The 22,431-nt window shown below is 41.1% G+C and overlaps 1 protein-coding gene across 2 annotated transcripts in view; it reads right to left on the reverse strand.

The window, feature by feature from the left end:
• Window positions 1-981: 981 nt before the first annotated feature.
• The window catches only part of tcea2 (transcription elongation factor A (SII), 2), a 30,329-nt gene continuing 8,879 nt past the window's right edge, over window positions 982-22,431 (reverse strand). For both annotated transcript variants that reach the window (XM_020615064.1, XM_020615065.1), the window contains exons 2-10: window positions 20,562-20,624; window positions 19,172-19,277; window positions 15,634-15,739; window positions 14,826-14,968; window positions 13,123-13,179; window positions 10,751-10,905; window positions 8,265-8,411; window positions 8,115-8,186; window positions 982-1,312 (exon numbers count right to left, since the gene is read on the reverse strand). In XM_020615064.1, coding sequence (XP_020470720.1) covers window positions 1,304-1,312; window positions 8,115-8,186; window positions 8,265-8,411; window positions 10,751-10,905; window positions 13,123-13,179; window positions 14,826-14,968; window positions 15,634-15,739; window positions 19,172-19,277; window positions 20,562-20,624 — 858 coding nt within the window. In that variant the 3' untranslated portion in view covers window positions 982-1,303. The remainder of the gene's footprint in view (window positions 1,313-8,114; window positions 8,187-8,264; window positions 8,412-10,750; window positions 10,906-13,122; window positions 13,180-14,825; window positions 14,969-15,633; window positions 15,740-19,171; window positions 19,278-20,561; window positions 20,625-22,431) is intronic.

Genomic DNA, 22,431 nt, shown 5'->3' on the forward strand with positions numbered 1-22,431 from the left:
GCAAATCTGGACTTTCAATCAAAACATTTTTGACAGTCTGGACATTTTTGTCCAGAAGGATCTTCTTTATTGAGAACATTTGTTTTAATATTGGATTCGAACGGTAAAAGGGTTTGTAATACATACCAGCTGACAAATGGATTTCGTGTACAAGTAAAGGTAAGACCATAAACTTTTATTATTTCTAGTTAGAAATAAGCTCAATTGGAATAAATTTTAACCTCAAATTAAATATGGGTCACGTTTGTGTGGAGAATGAAATATAAAACACAACGCATTGTCTGTTAACAGACAATTTGTATTTGTAAATCTGACTGTAAAAGAGTTAGTGCCTCACCAGCTGTCAACCTCACCGCACGTCACTGCATGTGGCATACTTGACTGTTTATCCAGGGCTTCTGGTTGGGAAACCTCCTGACGTGTATGGTGGGAACAATGTTGTCAATGACCTAATGCACCTGGTCACATACTCAGCATAGTCCTGTATGCTGACAGAAAAGTCCTCCAAGGTGGCTGCAGCTTTAAACACATCCCAGTCTGTCTGAAGCAAAACAGTCCTGCAGGATCTCCATGTTCCAAAGAATATTCCACACTTTAACTTGATCATACTTGCTGCCCAAGTTAACTTATTTAACATATTTAAAAATTATTGATCAACTTACTGTTCAGAATGTTGTATGAAGTGGATTAAAATCATTCTCAAACGCTCATTCTATTCATGTATACAGTGAATTTTTGGACTATAATTTATTTATACTCCACTCAGGCCATATAATCTGATGCTGATAGTGAGGGTGAAATCAACTAATAAACAGTCTTAAAGGGCAACTTTAAGAAAAGTGTTCTGGAGTGTGTCCATACACTATGATGTCACCGGTGGGAGTGCTTACTGTGCAATAATTCTACCATATCTCATTTTGAAAATACTCAGCCGCCTATTAAAACCAAACAAGATCAAAAGAATAAACGAAACTATAGTGGTCTTAATCCAACAGCAACTTTAATATAAATGTTAAGGGCAAAATGTGTGGCAGCATAACATGGCAAATAAAGGCACATCCACTTTTTCCACAAGGCATAAATGTGATTTAAATCTGGCTTAAAGGATATGAAATAAATTCTATGTGCTCTATACAAAACAAATTCAATCAACAGACAACATGAATTGGCATATCTTCTCCAAATATATTACAGGTTTTAGATCTATGTATATAAAAAAGGAAAAAACTAAATTCATTTTTAAATCCAAATTCAATTCATTTTAGTGACTTTGCTTCATGATGGAAAAACATGCATGTCCTCTTCAACAGAACTGAAAGAAAGAAAGAATAACTGGGATTAAAAATGATTTCAAGTTTCATTGGTGAAACTTCACAGCTGATGGTTAATGGATGTTTGGAGCTTTCTTGTGTGTTATCTTTACATTCAGTGATAATCACCAGGCCCACTGTGCATAACCTTAAGATGGGTACTCAATTGTATGTGATCCCTCAGATCACAAACATGATTTTATTAAGATATTTTAAATCCTACGTTGTTTATGTGTTGGTGCATTGCGACTTTTGTCTTTCAATAAGTGGAAAACCAACAGCACGATACACTGTTCTTACTCAAGACAAATACAAAGAGGCCCCACTTGTAAAAACAAATAATCCTACTATCCATCCATCCATCTTCGTCTGAGACCAGGTCACGGGGGCAGTAGCCTGAGCAGAGCCTCCCAGGCTTCCCTCTCCCCACACGCCTCCTCTAGCTCCTCAGGAGGAACCCCAAGGTGTTCCCAGGCCAGCCGGGAGACATAGTCTCTCCAACATGTCCTGGGTCTGCCCCGAGGCCTTCTCCCGGAAGGACATGCCCAGAATACCTCCCCAGGGAGGCGTCCAGGGGGGATCCTAAACAGGTGCCCGAGCCACCTCAACTGGTTCAATGTGGAGGAGCAGCGGCTCTACTCTGAGCTTCTCACGGGTGACTGAGCTCCGCACCCTATCCCTAAGGGTGCGCCCAGCCACTCTATGGATTAAACTAATTTCTGCTGCTTGTATCCACAATCTCATTCTTTCGGTCATGATCCAAAGTTCATGGCCATAGGTGAACGTAGATCAACTGGTAAATTGAGAGCTTTGTCTTATGACTCAGCTCCTTCTTCACCACAATGGACTGGTACAGAGACCGCATTACTGCGGACGCTGCACCGACCCGTCTGTCAACCTGCCGCCCCATTTTCCCTCACTCGAGAACAAGACCCCAAGATATATAAACTCCTCCACTTGAGGGAGCAACTCAGCCCCAACCTGGAGAGAGCAATCCACCTTTTTTCCAACTGAGAACCATGGCCTCAGATTTGGAGGTGCTAATTCTCATCCCCGCCGCTTCAAACTCGGCTGCAAACCCCTCTAGTGCACGCTATAGGTCTTGAACTGGTGAAGCCAACAGAACCACATCATCCGCAAAGAGCAGAGACAAGATTCTGCGGCCATCAAAACAGACGCCCTCCATTACCTGGCTGTGCCTAGAAATTCTATCCATAAAAATGATGAACAGAATCGGTGACAAAGGGCAGCCTTGGTGGAGTCCAACATGCACTGGAAACAGTCCTAGTAAATAATCCTAATGGTGAAAAACTTGACTGTGCACCTTTATCTCCTCCTGCCATCCATATTTATTCAACATCTGCCAAAATTAAAGCTGCAAAAATCAATTCTGGATACTAGATCAAATAACTGTGCAATGTGAAATGTGTTGCTCATGGGGACAAATTTAGAGAATATCATCCACTCTGTAGCTCTACAGTGTCTTTTTCTTTAGGCACATTTATTGTTTGGTTTAGGTGCAGCAGTCTCATCTGTAAACTGTAACAGTAAAACCGTAAACTGCTGATTTCACTAAAAACAGCTCTGATAAACTCACTGTACAGCACCTGCCCAGCACCAGGCAGCAGGTCCACAAAGTTAGTTAGAAGAACCTCCCTTATCATTAGAGGTGGATTCACTAAGAGTTTGCATTGTCTGATAAATCAGGTCAAAACAGGCCAGGACATGGTGTCTCTCGGGGATACTACCCCCTCCATAACACTCACACTTGTTATTCCAGCTTCTCCACCCTTTGTTTTGATAGTTGGTTTGACCATTTGCTTTGCCCACCACCTAGCAAAGGTTCTACAAGGCCTTTTTCGAACACCAGCCATAGTGCAACAGTCAGCCACTAACTTAGAGCAGTTTATTAAACAGCTGTTGAACAAACAGAACAAAACTTAGAGATACTGTATGTGATGTCTGCACCGCTGAAGCCCACATTTTACCTCTAAAACTAGCGGTGAAGCCCTCATTTAGTCACTAGCTTCAAACTGGTGAATGCATTTGCTAGGAAACAGAACTTGTCAGTTTGTTTTGAGTGTCACGGTGGCTGAAAAAATTAATCAGTGCACCTTTAAGGTATCCTGTCTGGGAACACTGGCTTCCTCATGAAATGAAATAATGGGCACACAAATGAATAAGAAAGTCACTTTTGGCTTTTCCCGTTTAGGGGTCGCCACAGCGAATCGTCACACTCACGACTCGCATGTTGACATATGGCACGTGTTTTATGCCGGATGCCCTTCCTGACGCAACCCTGATTTAAACCTGGGCCACAGCGGTCAGAGCACTGCGCCTGAACCACTAGCCTACCAGGGACGGCGGACACACAGCAATAAGGTGTCTTATTTGTTAGGTTCAAAATAACTTAAATTTTTACACTGTCATAACGTGACACATAACCACTCTGAAAACCAATTCTCTTTAACATGTAAATTGTATCATTTCCCCATCAGGTACAAAACATTGGCAGACATGGTAAAAATCATGATAACAGCACTGATTTCAGATGTTCCTGTCATATAGTTGACAGAAGGGAATGCCATCTGTAACTCTTCTGAAAACATAGAGATGGATGAACAGTAACGGTATACTGGTTGTTCCAGCTCTTTGAGAAATTCCTACATGTTCTATGTTCAACAAAACTAATATGCTTGTTTGCAAAACCAAAATTACTTAAGTTAATAGGTTCATACAACTTAACACTTTTTTTTTTTTTTTTTATATTTACTTACGTTTAAATTGTTGGAGCATGTTTAAGAGTCCTGGGGTGTTTCAAAGTGCTAAAACAACAACGCAAACTTCCAACAAACCACCAGCTTTTAAACAGAGTCATTTCACCTTGATCTAAAGCCAGGTGAGGGAGGGAGGGACTGGAAAAACTACAAGGAGAGGGAGGAAGGTGTAAATGTGGAGAGCAGGAGGAGGAGGGTGAAAAGGACAGCAAAGGAGTAATGAAATGTAAACAAGAAAGAAAACAAAAGCTGAAAGAAGAGAAACAGTAAAACAAAGAGAAGAAAAGGAGACAGAGGAGAAGGAAAAAACAAAAAATGACAAAAGAAGGACCAGAAGGAGGAGCTACGGCGGACATAAAAAGGAAGCAGTGCTGACTGAAGGTGTATGGAAAGGTAGAGCTGAGAGGAAGGCTAGTCTCTGCTGCCATCTTCTGGTGACGGTATCAAGAGAGCTCAAAGATTTTTGTTGTCAAGTCACTATATGTGCAGGACATACAGAAGAATCAAAATACTGTTTCTCTCTCACCTAGTATTGAATGCCATACCATTTAGGAAACTAAAACAGAATAAAAGTAGAGTAAAAATAGACTAAAAAGAATAAGAAAGCTAAGTCAAAGTGATTAGGATAAAGCTAAACAGTATAACCTAATAGGCTATGAGTCACACCATGTACAATCAGTGACAGTAGTGCAAATAATAACAAGAAGATTGTCAGATGATTGTGAGATTAAAATGCACATGGACAGCAGTGCGAATGACCAACAGCAGCACATTTACATGTAATATAACAAGAAGGGGGAATGTATTGGGTTTGTCTAAAACAGCAGAGGTAGTCCTTTTTATGTTCTCTGGTGGGTCAAAGTCCAGGGGCAGGGGGCAGAGGTGGGAGGTAGTGAACAGTGTTCAGCATCCTCATAACCTGGTGGATTAAGCTGTTTGTAAGCCTGGTGGAGTGGACCTGAAAACTCAGATACCTTCTCCCTAAAGGCAGGAATCTGAAGTGGATTGTGAGGGGTGGGAGGTGGGAGGTGACCTGTTTGACCTGTATGCAAACTGAAATGGGCCGTGAGAGGGAGGAAGGATGGACCTGACATTCTGCATGACCAGCCGCTCGAAGCACTTCATAATAATTTAAGTCATTGCTACAGGCTGATAGTCATTGTAACTGGGTGGAATTGGAATTATTGTGGCAGCCTTGAAGCACGTGGGAGCAACCGCTTGGCTCAGAGAGGTGTTAAAGATGTCTGTGAGAACATCCTTGAGCTCCCCGGCAGTCTTTTAAAGCATGACCAAGTATGTTATCCGGTCCAGCTGCCTTGCGTGGGTTAACCCTGGAAAGGGTCTTCTTCACGCAGGCTACGGACAGACACACAGCCTGCTCGCCTTTGGGGGGGGGTTATGCTCTGAAGGGGGTCACAGCTTGTATGCTCCCTTGCATGCGGTGTACACAAAGTCCAATGTGTTGTCTCCTTTCGTTGGAAAGTCCACACGCTGGTGCAGATTGGGCAATAAAAGCTTTAAATCCGCGTGATTGAAGTCCCCAGCTGTGATGAGGAATTCATCTGGGTGCATTGTCTGTTATTCACTGATGGCCTGGTAGAGTTACTTTAGTGCCTCACTCCTATCGCTGGTGTTAGCGGTGGGAGGAATGTAAGCAGCTATCAACAGATCCGTGCAGATTCTCAGTCATCCAGGTCATAGTAAGCTGAAAAAAACTTAGAAAAATCAACTGGACTTGGTTTTTAGGTCCAAGAGGCTTCATCAGTTCTGCCCGGCTGGAGTTGAACTATCAACAGAATTACTGGGTAGTGCCTACATAAATGGAAAGGCCGACACTTGATGATAATAAACTCCACCAACAGAAAACTGTGTTTATGAACAATAGCAGCATCCTGACACCAAGCATCGCTGATGTAAACACAAACTCCCCCTCCACGTGTCTTGCTGCCTTCCACAAGGACTCGGTGGCATGTTAACCCATCTAGCTGGATAGCGGAGTCCAGGGTGTTGTCACTGAGCCATGTCTTCATAAAAGTGAAAACACAGCAGTCCCTCACATCACGCCACACAGATCTCAGGAGCTGTATATGGTCTATTTTGTTGTCCAGTGAACGTACACTGGCCATAATGAGGGATGGTATCGCGGGTCTGTGTGGGCTAGCTGCTAGCCTAGCCTGAATGCCTCCCTGTTTTCCCCGCTTCTGCTTTCGTTCACACCGCTTTCGACGCTTCCTCTCAGGGGGTGGTGTAGCTGGCGTGTCCGGTGATGTATGAATCCGGCGGAGAAGTCCCAGGCCTCGAATATCCTCTGTGACTTTCTGGTCTAAGTTGAAATGTTTTGACTTATTCCCTACAACCATAAGGCAGTGGCGACTGTATCTTGAGCGCAACGTAGACGTTGAACTACACGCGCCAGAACATAAACACGACAAATGCACACACACACACACACTAGAACACACATTATTAGGCACACAACCGGGAGAGAGACAAACCGCTGCGTTTGTTCGTGACACCGCCATGTTTTCCTCTGTATGTATCAGTATGTTACTGATACTCATTAATTTCCCCTTAACACTAAAGAGGAAGGAGAAACAGAATATAATCATTTTTGGCGAGGCTACTTCAAACCACCTTCATGCATTTCTGCTTCAGTTAGTCCTACATTTCCTACAGTGCCTTTCAACAGGAAGGCCAATGGAAAGCTTAAGAGTGCATTAATTAATTTATTTTCAGTAGCTAGAGACTCAAAACAAATGAACACATCCTATGTCCTAGCATTGACAAATACAGCCACCAATCCTAAGCTACTGTTAGCTGACTGTGAGTTCTGGCTTTATGGCTGCAGTGCAGCAGCACAATGTCAAATGATGGAGACAGTCCTGAACAGGGCTAACACTAACTTTAAAGCTCAAATTTCTTCACTATTTAAAACATATTAATTCAACACAAAGGTAAAATCATGATTGCTAATATTATCAAAACAAATGTGTTAGCTTTAGATGTTAACGTATCCAGAACCAAGAACACTACATCTGAATCAAATCTGATTGCTTTGGCTGCTCTCAACCCTCTCCATGTCAAAAAAGACAAGCTGATGTTAAACCAGGCTTTTGCTCCTTGTCCCCCCTTCTCTGTCCAAAAGAACGTGACCTCTTTGGTCTGGCAGCCATTCTTTCAAGAGCTGATTGAGAGTTGCCATTTAGACTTGGGTGGAGTTATCTGGCAAATTGAGGAAGAAACAGGTGACCAAGAGAAAGAAGATCAGAATGAGGCTCAGAAAAGCAAAAACCAACTAAGCAGCACGAGTCTAATAGATGACTGGTTTATCAATTGTGTGGTAAAGGAAGAAAGGGTGGAAATGTTTGGGTAGAGACTGATCCTCTCCAGAGAACACCGCTGGTTTGAGAGGAGTCAAAGAAGCAAATTTTGTCCAAATAGAACACCCCTCTTCTAGATAGGGGTGGTGGACTCAGACACAACTCATCATCCATCTACAACTCTGTTTTGAAATCGCTACCAAAATATTTCCGCCCCAATTCACACCACGACAATAGGTGCTGGTCCACACATGAGGGTTCAAAGACAGGTAACGACTCTCACCGATACCAGACCCTAACAATTCAGGGGACATTGTTGACCATCGAAGGACTGAAACACCACCCAGTGGGATAAATACCTCCTGCTCACCACCAGTCAGACAGAACTGATGAAGCCTCTTGGATGAGAGGTGAAACGTCTTCTACCTAAAGCTACATCCAGATGATTTCTTCTGTGTTTTTTCAGCAACTCTACTGAATTTGTTCATTTATTTCTTATTTGTAAGTTTCATAGATTCCCACTTGTTGGGTACATACATTATTTATATGCCTGCTTATTTAAGGATATACACATGCATATAACAACAGCTGTATATTATATGGAGCACCAGAGCATTTATTACTATAGAGGGTGATTACCTGACATTTTAATATTTCAGTTTACCCTTACACAAACATATAATTATATGTTAATAATTGTTCTTCACCTTCCATCGGTTGCCGCAGCTGTTACACAGGACAAAGGTGGTCATGGGCTCATCAGCGCTGCGGGTCTGCACCTGTAATACACACACAGACTTGTTGAAAACAAAACAAAAAATGATTTCAGTAAAAACTGGCACAGTGCGTGTCCATACCTGTGTGTATGTGCAGTTCTTTCCGTGACACTTGTTGCAGATGAACATGTCTGTCTCAGTTCCTCCAACCTTTGACAGCTGATGCTCTCTGATGGACTCTTTAGTCAGAGCTTCTCTGATCTGCTTTAGCTCTGCACTCGCCATCTCCTGCACACAACACACACATTTCAACTGCTTCAACAGTCTGAATTCAATACTACACAGTGTTCGCAGAGCTCGGACACATACTTGAACTCTTTTTCACACACATTTGTTTTCATCCCTGCCTGTCAGACTCCACAATGGGCACCACGCGCACACATGCAGTGAACAAGTGACGGAGAGAAGGAGGCTGAAATTACCAAACTCCATCCACAAAAAAAAAGAAATTAAAGTCAGCAGTGCAGGATTACTTTGGATATCTCAAAAATGGACACCTTCAAGAACACATCCCTCTGTGCAGGTCAAAGTATGTGTCCCCTATATTACTTTAATCCCAAACAATAAAATGTGTGATTATACAAACACTGGTCATAAAATGTGCTAGTGAAATAATTTTACACGTTGTCTGTTCCATTGCTGATCTCTGATTTACAACAGGACTCACACTGATCCCCATCTGACCCCAGAAACACATGCACAAACTTTCTGGACTCAAAAGTGAGTGTGTGTGTGTGTCTGTGTGAGTGATGCCACAGACAGGATCAGTCTGGCTGCATTACTGCACTGCTACACTACAGTAAGTTAGCAACTATTTTGATAATCATTAGAGAATAGTGACAGCATTTCTCATTATTGTTTTACAAACCTGTCAATTGATTAATAATGAAAATAATCAGCAGATTGATCCCTAATGAAAATAATCAATAGTTCAATCAGTGCATGAGTGAGGGGCTGTTAATGGAAAGCAAAAAGTCTGGCAGTCTTCCAAGCAACTTTAATGCAAAGGTAAAAGACCAATGGGTTTTGGCATTAAGCTTTCATCATAGGTAATATGATGTAATAATATAACAGTACAAGATAGATAGTATAACATTTTACAGCATTGAATAGCCTACTTCTACTATTAATACTTTAATTAATAATACTTAGTTTTAACTTAACATTCCCAATGCAGGACTTTTGCTTGTAACAGAGTAGGCTACTTTTACTTAAGTAAAGGATGTGAACAGCACTACTGCTGATAACATGCTTTAGTTATATAACATGTTATAATTAGATCCCTTTTTTTTAATCATGTTTATAATCCTGTTTATTCTTTAGGGTCAATCTAGCTCTGCAATCCAGCTCAATCAACAATCAACTTGCAATTTAAAAAAATACCCTTTTGTTTTCATTCCTCTGAGGGTCGTTGTAGTTGATAATATTGTGTAATACCGGATAAGATAATATCATAAAGCCATGATATTTTCTGAGACAGTTATCATATTGTTACAACCCTACTCCTAAGGACCTTCTTCAACACAGTGGTGGCATCAGCCATCATCTATGGAGACTATGAAGACTAGACACACTGGTCAAGAAGGCCAGCTTTGTCCTGGGAAGTCCCCTTGACCCAGTGCTGACAGGACGATGTTAGCTAAGCTGACATCCTTGCTTGAGGAGGATTCCCACCCCATGCATAAGACTCTGTCAGCACTGGGCAGGTCCGTCAGTGACAGACTGCTTCACCCCCTTCCTCCTTGCTGTTGTCTGACTGTAAAGCCAGCATTGCTCCCAGTAGACACCCGACCCCCACCCAAAGTTGACCACATGCATCCACAGACTGAATAACTGTGAATATAAAGCAGTGCACAGTGTGCAATATATTACTTTTTCAAAAATGCATTATTACAGCTTCAATGTTTATATTGGTAACACCTTGTTTATTACTTTCTGATTCTTAACACAGAGACTGTTTCTATCCTGTTGCTGCTGTAATGATGTGAATTTCCCTGTTATGGGACTAATAAAGGCTTATCTTATACAGTGGGTATAGAAAAGAATCTAGTTTGCTTTAGTTGAACTACCAGGGACTGAAAAGCTGCAGGAAAACTATTTTCAGGCTGAGCTAATCAAAATGACCACAAGTGATTACAGTTGAAAGTCAAATGGCTTTGTGTGCCATTGAAAAGGTGATTAGCTACACCTGATTGAGTTTACAAGTCATTTTTTTGGAGGGGGGTGATCCTTTTTCCAACTCAGCGATTCCATTTTTGAATTTATTTATTTTTTCTGTCACGTTGGTGTTATATCTTTCACTTGGATGTTATAAGTTGCACTGAGTAAATACAGCTGGATAAAACAAAACTTTGTCCGTCTTCTTTTCAGGCTGCAAAGCAACGAAATGTGATTATTTTAAAGGGGGGTGATTCTCTTCTATAACCACTGTATATGCACATATGTACTATACTAGCCTTCATTCCCTAGCTCCTAAACTAATATAACCATAACCCTAATCCAAGACTAGACTCTTAAACAGCCCCTTTGGATAAGATAGGACTGGGCATAATATCTGTGCGACTCACCTCAGCAGTCATACAAGCGATGCGTTGAGGTGAGATGTTTCCACACAGGACATTACGCCGCAGTTCAGGATTCTTCTGGTCCTTCAGGTTGGAAATGCGGCTTCGTAGACGCGTTTTATATTTCATATCTGTTGACTTAAACTCCTGGAAGATCTGTGAGCACAATGAGCAGTCAAGGATGAAAACATTCAAAACTGATGAACCACCAGGTACAATGTGTATCAAATTATTAAGTTGCCATCATCTATCCATCCATTATACTGTATATACTGCTTATTCCTGAATATGGTCACAGGGGTGCTGGAGTCAATCCCAGCTGACATTGGGTGAGAGGTGGGGTCCACCCTGGACAGCTCGCCAGTCTATCACAGGGCTGACGCTTAGCGACAGACAACCACACACACTCACTCCTACTGGCAATTTAGAGTCACCTGTGAACCTAACCTGCATGTCTTTGGAATGTGGGAAGAAGCCGGAGTACCCAGAAAGAGCCGACAGGGAGAACATGCAAACTCCACACAAAAATGGCTCATGTCGGCCGAGGTTTGAACTGTGAATAAGCTTCTTGCTGTGAGGTGACAGCGCTAACCACCACACCGCTGTGCTGCCCAAGTTGCCGTCATTTATCATAAAATCTCATTTAAAAATGGATGAAATTACTGTATGAATAAATCATACATACATGGATTTAAGGATATTTGAGACAGGGTGTGTATTAGAGGCTTAAAGGTACACATATTTATATCAGACTTTTTCCTGGACTTTCAGTACAGTGCAGATGCACACTAAATGCAGTCTTTAAGAGTAGTTAACAATAAGCTTGTTTTGCATGCAGAACATTTCTTTCAAATCCATATTCCTACACCAACATATAGCTCTGAACCAGTGCAAACAAGAAGCCAGAGCTAACAGAGCCTCCCTCATCATTAAGCTCTCCTGTGTTGGAACACTTCAGCTTTCCAGTGAAACACAACAATGGATAAAGACAAATGGATAAGATGTCTTACTGCATTCTGGTCTGCCACTTAATAAGCTCATTCAGTGGTGACTGGGTATGTTTTTGGCAACACATCAAACTTGAAATGGCACTATGCGAGCATGAATATCACTACTGCTAAGGGGAAAATTAGCGTAGTACAAATGCTGCTCCCTTCATCATTTACACAACCTTTCCATGGCTTGTACAAAAGTTCTTAATGCAAGCTGATTTATTTTCCCCTTACTGAACGAAACTTATTTTGCATATTGTTCCACCCATAATGTGTACGCAGATATGTATATGCATATGTATGCAGCATTACTGTACTTTAACTTATTTTCAATTACTTAGAGTAAGCCTACAATAAGCAAGTTCTAGAAAGCTGTCCAAGGGTAGGCTCAGAAGCCCGTCCCTCATTCTCTGCTCCATTACAGTCCACCCAGCCCTTCGCTCACTGTACATCTATGTTGTGTTCACTGTCTCAGCTAATGCAGGAATCTGAAGCTTGCTAGCCCTCAATTAGATATAGCAACACCTTCCAGCAATTAATACTAGCTTGTAGCCACGGTGCAAGAGGAGCAGTACACCAGAATCACATACAGTACCCTCACTGATAGAACCGAGGTGAACAAAATAACAAAAATACCTTTCAGGATAATGGAATACAATTCAATAGCAATTCAACACCCTCTAAAATCACATTGAAGTTGAATCAACATCACAGTTTCAACAAAATCTGCACATCAGCGCCTTCATTAAGGGCTATTTATTCTGGGATTGTGGTATTAGACTGTAATGTTGGTAGCCAGGTGTACCTACTGTAATAAACTCACAGCTGCATATGTTCTCATGAACTTTCCCAACTACTGGATACCAGCAGGCTGACGTTTCAGAATTATCCTGTCATGAACTGAAGTGTTGGACAAGAGTACGATTCAAACTTCTTGTCACACTGGAAAAAAAGTCAGTTAAAATGTCTCACTTGGTAACAAATTGCTTAGCCGAGGGATGGACATGCCACAGCCCTCAGAGCCACACTGTTAACAGGTCTTATACTTGTATAGCGCTTTTCTATGCATTGCAACACACTCAAAGCATTTTCACGCTATTTGATCATTCACCCTTTCGCTCTCCCAAGTACTCACACATTCCCGCACCAGCGTCATCACCGGGAGCAACTGAGACAAGGACACTCCCACATGTGGACTAAACAAGCCGGGAAAAAAACGCTAATTTTCCAATTAGAAGGATTAGGAAGATCTGCCTCTTGAGCCAGAGTTCAAGTGAAACACATCCTGTCAGTACACTCAGATTAGGATCTTTCTTTCAGGTGTGAAGTCCTGCTCTGTTTTTTTCATGTGTTAAAGTCACAGCATGAAGTGCTGAAGGATATGTTCTTCAATTTGTGCTGCAAGATGCTCACAGTCAGCCCCAATGGTCTTGTGGTCGTCTGGAATACACAAACACACGTTGTTTCATTTCAGGCACATTAAAAGCTTTTTATACAATACAACTGACTTTTTACAAAACTACAAAGCAAAATGATTAAAAATATATGTTTATCAAATTGGGAACTTAGTAACAAACTTGTAACTCAAATGAGTAACGCAACATGTATTTGTAACTTAACACAAAATGAAGCCATTAATAATAAGGAAGTCAGCCAGTTAGTTTGATGGATTACAAATTTGACTGAGTTACAGTCAAACATCACAAACACCACTAGAGCACCGGTGGTTCATTCTTGATAATATTCCAAACCCAAGAATCGTTGGTTTTATCTTTCTACTCCGCAGCTTTATACAGCGAATGAAACTGCCCGTTACCAGAATAAGGTTGCAGGATGACACCTTAATAGTTTCTATTTGCTAAAGAAGGCCACAGAGCACCATCAAATCTCTGGAAATAAGCCAGTTTTATCTCAAACACTGCACCGGTTGATTTTCATGCTGACCTGAGAAGAAGCTGACAACGCACTCTCACCTCATTTAGTAACTGCTAACGAAAACTATGTGATATGAGACTGCCAGAAAAGCTACTAAAACGGATGTGAGACTGTTTTGTCAACCCTCTAGTCATTCATCTTCTAACTAATGAACAACAGTAAGTTCTGTTGAGATTGTAAAATAGTATTTAGTATGATAAGGTATGTACAGTCAGTGTTGAGGAAACTACTTAGAAAATGTAGCTTTGCAAACTATCAGTTACTTCACACTGGAAAGTTACTCTAGAGAGAAACATGCTATGGTAAACTAAAGTTACTTAGGAAAAGTGGTTCAAACTACTGTTAAAAATGATTAAACTGACAATGTCCATGTGACACAAAACTATAACATTAAAGCAACAAAAAAACTTTTTTTTCAGTGTACCTTGACCATTTGCCTGACTTTAGTGCTGGTGTAAAACATAGGAGCCTGTTTTGTTACTTGTCAGTTTTGCAACACCTGACTTGTACAAACTTAACTAAAACAGTCGAACTTACACCAGTTCGATAATATGAACAGTGGGCCTGTCTTTTACTACTAGTACTACTACTACTACTACTACAACACACAAGCAGTCTCTCAAAGGTGGATTAGGGTTAGAGAAACAATGGTAAAATAAAAAAGAAATCATTCCTTTTATGGCCCACAATTATTTGCAGTTTACTACACAAACAATGACAAAAATGTAATTTAACTACTTCAGTCACTACATATATATGAATGTAGTTAAACTACCAGCAAGTTACTGCAGAATGTAGTTAAACTACTAGTTTAATTACATGTAGTTCCCTACTCCCCAGCACTGTGCACACAGTAAGTGACTTTACTGTCATTTGTAGCAGACAATTAGTTCAGTCTGTCAGCAAACACTGAATACTGTAATCAATTTAAAACATGATGAAAATCGACACAAGAATGTCTCATCAGCAGCTTCATTCCAGAGTTAATCAGCAGCTGCTTTCCAGAAACATTGTGTTCACACAAAACATCAAACTGAAGTTCTAAGCCTCTGTGTAAGAGCTGCTGTCAAAGCTTCTACTTGCTGTTCAGCCAGATCTCGTCAACAATTTTGCATTTTAAACACCCTGTCTATAGCTATGTTTCTCATCACCGTCAGTCTGCAGCGCAGCCACCAGCAGCTCCCGGCACTTGTTCCTGACATTGTCAGTGGTGACAGGAACAGGCGGGAAGACGGTCATCTGACACGGAAGAGTGGGAATGGTGGGGGTGGTGGGGGTCTCACCAGACTTCTTACTGTAGGGTTTGGAGTGAGAGAAATATTAAAGAGTTGTGGTTAAAGAAGAGTAAAATTAACCTGATATGTGACTCAGTCAGTCAGTCTTTAAAAGTGACACACACACACACTTAGATGTGCGCCACTTCTGTCTGTTTCAACAATACATCACAGCGGCCGCCACACACCCCGGGCCGAGGCTGTGCCTCCTAATGCACGTCAGTGTATGAGGGGGGGATCTATCAACACTAAAATCATCATAACTCACTGAAATTACAGCTGATTTTCTGGTTGTTTGGTTTGTTGCAAACCCCAGAGATGTATTTATATCATATAAAACCACTTCATCTTTTGCAGATTGTAACAAAATATTTATATAATATAGAACATCCACAATTAATTATTCAAAAGCAACAATCCTGCCACCCCTCTCCACTGTAAAATGGCTGCCATAATACATAATTACACTGAAGTGAAAAGATTACATACAGATTTGGGCAAGCTACAGTTCTCTTTAATTTTATAGCAAAATATTCATATTTCATTTCAATTTATGTACAATATCTATACACAGTATGTATTGGAAGGGTTCTGTAGAGTTGCAATTTAAACATACTGATAAACCAGTCTTACAGTTTTGTGTAACTGCATAAAGGAAAGGCACTTTTAAAGCTAACAGACAGACCTTTTCTCACAGCTGCCAGACTCCTTGGAAGTAGATGTTGACCTCACAGGAGAGCCTTCTCTCTTCTTCTCCTTCTCCTTCTCCTCAGACTTCCCCTCTGAGTCATCTGTGGGATAAGAAACAATACTAACAAATTTTGGCTCAGCTCTCAAACAACGTACCACTACACAGTAATGTAGCAGTAGCAGCAGTAAGCTTACAGAGAAAATTATTGATGAGAAGAAACTCAAAGAATGCACTGATTATATACAGAATGATGCTCATTGAAAATCACAAACCCACTGTGTTATATGAAAACCCGCACTGGCAGCCTCACTGTGGGCTGGTGTGAGCCAAAAGGCAGGTTTCCATTCAGATGTAGCACAAATTAGAACCAAATGTAAAGCCAGATTAACTAAGCACAAATTCAGATAAATCAAGTAAGGACTGTTTTCTCCCTGCTGTACTAAACCCCCCACTCTGCTATCTTTTTTGCACTCTGTGGCCAGTGTTGTTAAAAATCAACGCCATACTTCTTCCCCCATCCCCAACGATCCAAGGTTATAAGATGCATTTTTCAAACCAGTATTTCTCATTTCAAAGATGAACCATGGAGGCTCCCTGTGCAGCTACAACCCAGGATGAGACCAGACATGTTAGAACCAAGAGGCCATGTTCTATAGCAGAAGAGTGCAACACAGAACGAGGCAAAACCAGGGTTACCATCCATTTGGCATGCCAGAGATGGAGAGCAGTAAAAGCATCCACAGGACTAAAATTTGACACAGATGTGGCTTTCTTCCTTCTAGACGTGCAAGTACTGTAGCTGGCTAAAGTGTATATATCAGCATCATTACAAGCTAACATTAGCATTTCAATTTTGTACCTTTGTATTGAAATATTCTGTTTGTAATTTGCAGTCATTCCAACTGACTGCAATGTTAGTGTTTTGTTGTCCAGTTACTGTCGAGGCTGAACTAGGGAGTGGACTCAGAATGCAGACACAGAAGCGGAGGTGATTGAGAAGGAGGTTTTAATAAAGCTTAAGTCGATTTAAGTCGGTTCAAATGGTAACAAAATTACAGGCAGGTAGAGCTGAGCTGGGGGAGGCAGGCAGGCAGAGTGGAATTTCTGCTGGTGCTGGCGTACCCAGGCAGAGGTAAGATACCCAGGTAAGTGGTGGTAGTTGTAATTGAGGGGGACAGGTAACTGAGTGAGAGGTACAGGTCCTAACCAGGCAGTGGCATGGAGCATAGGTGAGTATATTCATAGATTAGGAGTGGACTTGCTTGGCGTCAAGGAACAGGTAAGCTGAGTGCCGAGGTGCTGGCTGCTGTCGAAACGAGAGAACGTCGTGCAGTAACATCAGGCACAAAAAATGTTGCAGTCTGGACATGGTGAGAGCAACTACGGACACCAGAGGGGCATCATGAATTGAGTAATGGACCAGCGAATGACTGAGGGAAAAGTAGTATATATAGCTGAAAACAAGGGGATGATAGGCAGCAGGTGAACAGAAAGAATGCTGATTGAGAACCATGGTAAAACTGGGGCAGGAGAGATGAAGCAGAACGAGAAGAAAAACCAAAATAAAAGCACAAAAAGAGGAAGCAAATCTAAATCATAACAATTAGCCTTTCCTGGATTAGCAAAAGAAGTAATTTTGCTAATTTGTGCTCAGTTTTGGTCCAGTTTATGTTGAGCATACCAAAGCCATCCATGTAGCATTTTAGTAAGAAGCTGTTTACGGCATCAACACAACTAGAAAAGTGGGGAGTTTGTTCAACTATCAATTCTCGTCTCACATACACAAATGTAAACCTCTTTATTGGACATTGTGTCACTGCAATGCCACCAAAAACCATGGGCTCTAAATTCAATATACAGGAGCCGGTTATTACTGCTGCACTACCTGACTGCCACCACTAAATTTATGTAAAATTTACTGTATTTGCTAAGCCTGCTTTCACGTCACATTTTGCTTTGACCGAAACACCTACCAACTACTAGCCAAGCATTAACTGTTTGTTTCTCCAAATTTTCAGCACTTTCACTAAGGTTTTTAAGAGTCAATTGTGTCAAATGCACATAAGATCAGGTAGGTAGAAACCTAATGATTCACTGTTACCATGTCCTACTTTTCAGAGGCTGCATTAATACAGCAGAAAACTTATCACATTCATTTCCCAGATCAGCATATCCTGGCTACTACCCCTTGAATACTTTTTCTTTTTTAACCATGTGTTAACTGGCAACACTCTGCTCTATTAACATTGCAGGTCAAATAAATTTTTCATACCAATCCAGAACCCCAAAAATGCGGAACTGCAGGTTCGCCTGTGTCATACCAGCATTCTTACTTGATTTAAGAAGGACATTGTGTCACAGAAGTGCTGGACTCAGTCGACTGACAACAGTTCTGATAACAAGAATTCTGTCACTTATCCCAAAAATGTGATGGAGTTCCTGCTTTTCTCTGTTTGCTTGTAAACTGAATCTTTTTAGGTTTTGGGAGCTGGTCAGGCAAAACTAGATAGTTGACAATGTCACTTTAGACACAACCCAAAACTATAAAGAATAAACAATGAATTAATTATAACAACACAACACGTTGATCAATAAGTTCACACATGCTTCTATGCTTATCATTTGTATAATAACCACCATGATCCTAACCCTGTCCTAATTCTCATGGGCTAAGACTCAACAACCCAATCCCAGTTTCCACACTCACAGACTTATAGACTTTGAGCCACACCCCCACTAGGCTGATGAGGGCTCAGGGCTGTGCCACTGCAAAATTGTCAAGTGCATGAGGGCTCTCTAGCTTCCATTTTGAGCCCTTTATACTTACTTTCCATAAGTCAGCGTTTCTGACTTTTACCTTTATCTTAAAGAATGTCCTGCAGTTCATAGCTTTGTGACATTAAACACAAGATGAGCCCTACCCAGGGAAGGCTAGTGGCATTAAAAAATGTAAACAAATGCCAATAAATTGGAGATAAGAAAAAAAAAGATGAATGGTAAACAAGCAATTATTCTTTGTTATTTTAAATGATGTTATTCTGTTTTTGTATGGAGCGCTGGACAGAAGCATCTGCTAAATAGGTAAGCATATAAGTACTATTACAACTACTAATACAACTATTTTTCTTTTTTGCTTAATGATGCTGTTTTCACAAAAACATATATTAAACTGACAAGGTAAATGACACTTGCCCCTTGTCCACTCTGTAAGGCAGGAGCACCTTCAAACCAGCCAGTCGGTCCCTGAAGTGGCCGTGAGGAAAATGAAAAACATAAAAGCTCTAAACCCACAATAGTTAGAACCATGTCATTGCTTTGGCATTGTCATGGTGATGTGGCAGGCTAAGTCACAAAGTGCTGTCCCGTTCCTATTTACACGTTTTCTAGCTCTTGCACTCAATCACTTGGAGGTGACGTCACTCATGTCTTTGAGGGTTTAGGGCTTACGAGGGCTTAGGGAGGAGTTTGGGATTGGGCCAAACTGGCCTTCACAAAGACACAAGAGCACATGCGCACATACACACACACACACCCAAGAGTTTCTTCCAGGACTTGATGAGAGTTTTGGCCAGAGTCTGAACTTCTTCATCTGAACTCTGTTTCCTCACCGCATTCACTGACATCCCAACTCTGGTTGACTGCAGACAGAAACAAAGAGAGACAGTTAGGATAAACCGGTGTAAAAAGGCATCAAGTTCTAACATATTAGCTGAGACAGGCAGCCAAATTAACATCAAACCTAAATTAACATTCATGTTTTTGAAGAAATCAGTGTCTTGGTCACTGGGTTGGCTGTTGGAACTGCAGTGATACTATGAACAGCTGTTAGTGTCTTCCTACACTACTAGGGGCTGGCTGTGGCTCATGAGGTGGGGCAGTCGTCTCCTGACCGGCAAGTTGGTGGTTCGACTCCCGGTCTCCCCGCATGCCTAAGTGTCCCTGAGCAAGACACTGAACCCCGAATTGCTCCCGGTGGCTTGACTAGCGCCGGTGCATGGCAGCCTGTCGTCATCGGTGTGTGAATGTTGACAGAAGTACACAAGTTGAAACAGTGAATATCTGGTTCGACCAATCGTGCTGAAATTTGACTTGCCTAATATCTGTGTAGGAAGACACTAACAGCTGTTCATAGTATCACTGCAGTTCCAACAGCCAACCTAGGTGGCTCCCAATGACAACTGGGACATTGCTGGTAATTAAACTGGGATCAGTCCAGGGCTGTGGTGTACACCAGTCTGTTGCATACTGTGGAAACAGACAGCACCCATCGCAAACCTTGAAGTTTAGACATCGTTTCAACAAATATGTCTTTGAAAATGTCAGCTTAGTATATAATCCCTTACACAGAAAGTGTGGTGAACTGACTTTTTTAACATGTTATCTTGCTTAAAATTTTTTCCAATTACTGCACAAGCTCTATAGGTGAAACCTGGGCAGCTTGTATCAACAGACATGGAGAAATGTAGACCTTTTGTCCTTGACTGACAGAAATAGACTACAGCCAAAGCAGTAACGCTGCTTAAGCAGTGTATGCAGACAAGTTTTGTTTTGTTGAAAAAAAAAACAAACAAAAAAAATCCATTAACATAAACACAAAAACATGGTATATGAAAGATGAAGCAGAAACAAAGCTGATCTTGTAAATGAATGCTAACCTGGGTATGAGTTAGTATCTGCTGTATTGTTAACATCACAGCACTAACAATATTGCATGTAGCCAGATGGTGCTGGGTAGCTGCTGTAACCACACCCAACACTGGTGTCACAGTGTGTGAACATACCCTGGGGTACACTCTTCTATCACTAGAGCAAGGTGAGACGTTAACCCCCTGGCGCACAGCAAAAACACAATTTTCATCTACTGTTATTGTTCAGTGTCTACCACTGGGTGGCAGTGATATAGTAGAGGGGTGGTTAATTACCTGCAGGGTCTCCAAAGACATCTTGATGTTCTTTAATTCCCTCAGCAGGTCAAGAGCACCATCCTGTACACAAAACACACAACCTTCACATTAACTCCTGAACCAGCAAATGTACAGTCACCTCAGTGGTGAAAGCTTAAAACACAAGTCCAGCTTGTTATTTTTTTCCCCACTGTGTTAGTGTGTGTCTGTTAATCAGAAATGACATTTCACTGTCTCATTAAACAAAGAAATATTTCACAGTTGCAGAATGATTTCAATGGACAACACCCATTCCTGTCAGAGGTTTTCTACTGGGGAAGCTCTGCTTTGATCCATTGATTTGGCCATGCAGCCAAAATACTTGAAAATCCTCAGCATTGCTACAATTTGTGGCAAATTTTGCATGCTTTGTCTAAGTCATAAAATTAAAAACTGAACTCAGACATGGTTTAATGGGGTTAATTTGCCAAAATGCAAAAAAGAACCAGTCTTCTCAAGACACTTTACAAAGTAAGGTCTAGACCGGGAGAGAGACACACAGTTAGTGACCCGTAAAAGTAGAAAGAGTGCCTGCCTCCCGAACCGAGACTGGGAGCTAAATGCTCTGCCTCCCATTGTACTTCTGTGGACTCTAGGAACCACAAGTAAACCTTTCACCAGTGCAGTTTCTGTACAATGATGGACTCTAAATCCTGACTGAAAATCCTCAAACAAATCATTCTTGTCCAAGTGGTCACATAACTGCTTTACAACAGCTTTTTCAAGGATTTTAGAAATAAACGAGAGATTGGATATTGGTCTATAATTAGCTAGAACACCTGGGTCAAGATTGGGTCTAAAAGATGATGATTTCGATGAAGCAGTTGTTGAGTTTAGCTCAGAGAGATCTATGGAAGAGAAGCAGTCCAAATATAAATGAGGTAGATTTTGGTGCTGATCTGGATCATCATATGGATCTGAGAATTTTTTTTTAGAGGATTCTTTATTAATTCTGCACCTGGCTCATACAATCCCAACTGCAGCTCTCTTTTCTGCCATCTGGTATCACAAACCCTATGCTCTGTGGATGCAGGTTATTTAAATATTACATCTTCACACACAAAGGCAATTAAAAGGTGCTTAACACGATGCACACAAGTAGATAAAACATTAGAATGCATACAAAATTCACATAAATGCCCTGTGAAAGTAGACTAGTTAAAATCATTAGCCGAGAGAACCATCAGTCAACTGAAACTGTTCTAGCCTAAGCTTTGTTTCTCTCTCTCTATGTATGTATACATATATATATACACACACACACACACACACACACACACACACACACACACACACACACACACACACACACACACACACACGCCACACATCAAAGCTGTTGCCCACAATTGGTGCTGAAATGTAGCTGCTGGTTCGCACCTCCAAAGTGGGTCGAGGGTAGCGAAAACAAATACAGAACCTGCAATGAGTGTTACATGCCTCAGCATGTTTTGGTAGGTTCCTCTGGTGGAAAAGCCCTCTATACAGAGGTTAATAGTTTTTGAGGGACTGGATCTGGAATTGAACACAATTGGAGTGACCGAACAACATTATCATGAATCAGACGATGATTCTGACCCTGAAAAAAACTTTTTTAAGAACTCTGAAAATAACTGCAAGTATTACACGGATGAGCAGTTTAACAGCAATGTCAAGACTGAAAACAAATTATTATTAATTCACTTCAATAGCAGAAGTTTATACGCAAACATTCAGAGTATAAAACATTATCTTAGTAGTCTTACACATTCTTTTAATATAATTGCTATTTCTGAAACTTGGATTAACACTGTAAGGGGAATGGATTTTGACCTTGATGGCTATGACTTGGTATGCACAAACAGAGAGA

The sequence above is a fragment of the Monopterus albus genome, unplaced genomic scaffold (assembly GCF_001952655.1).
Source record: "Monopterus albus unplaced genomic scaffold, M_albus_1.0 scaffold157.1, whole genome shotgun sequence".
In the NCBI taxonomy this organism is placed as follows: Eukaryota; Metazoa; Chordata; class Actinopteri; order Synbranchiformes; family Synbranchidae; genus Monopterus; species Monopterus albus.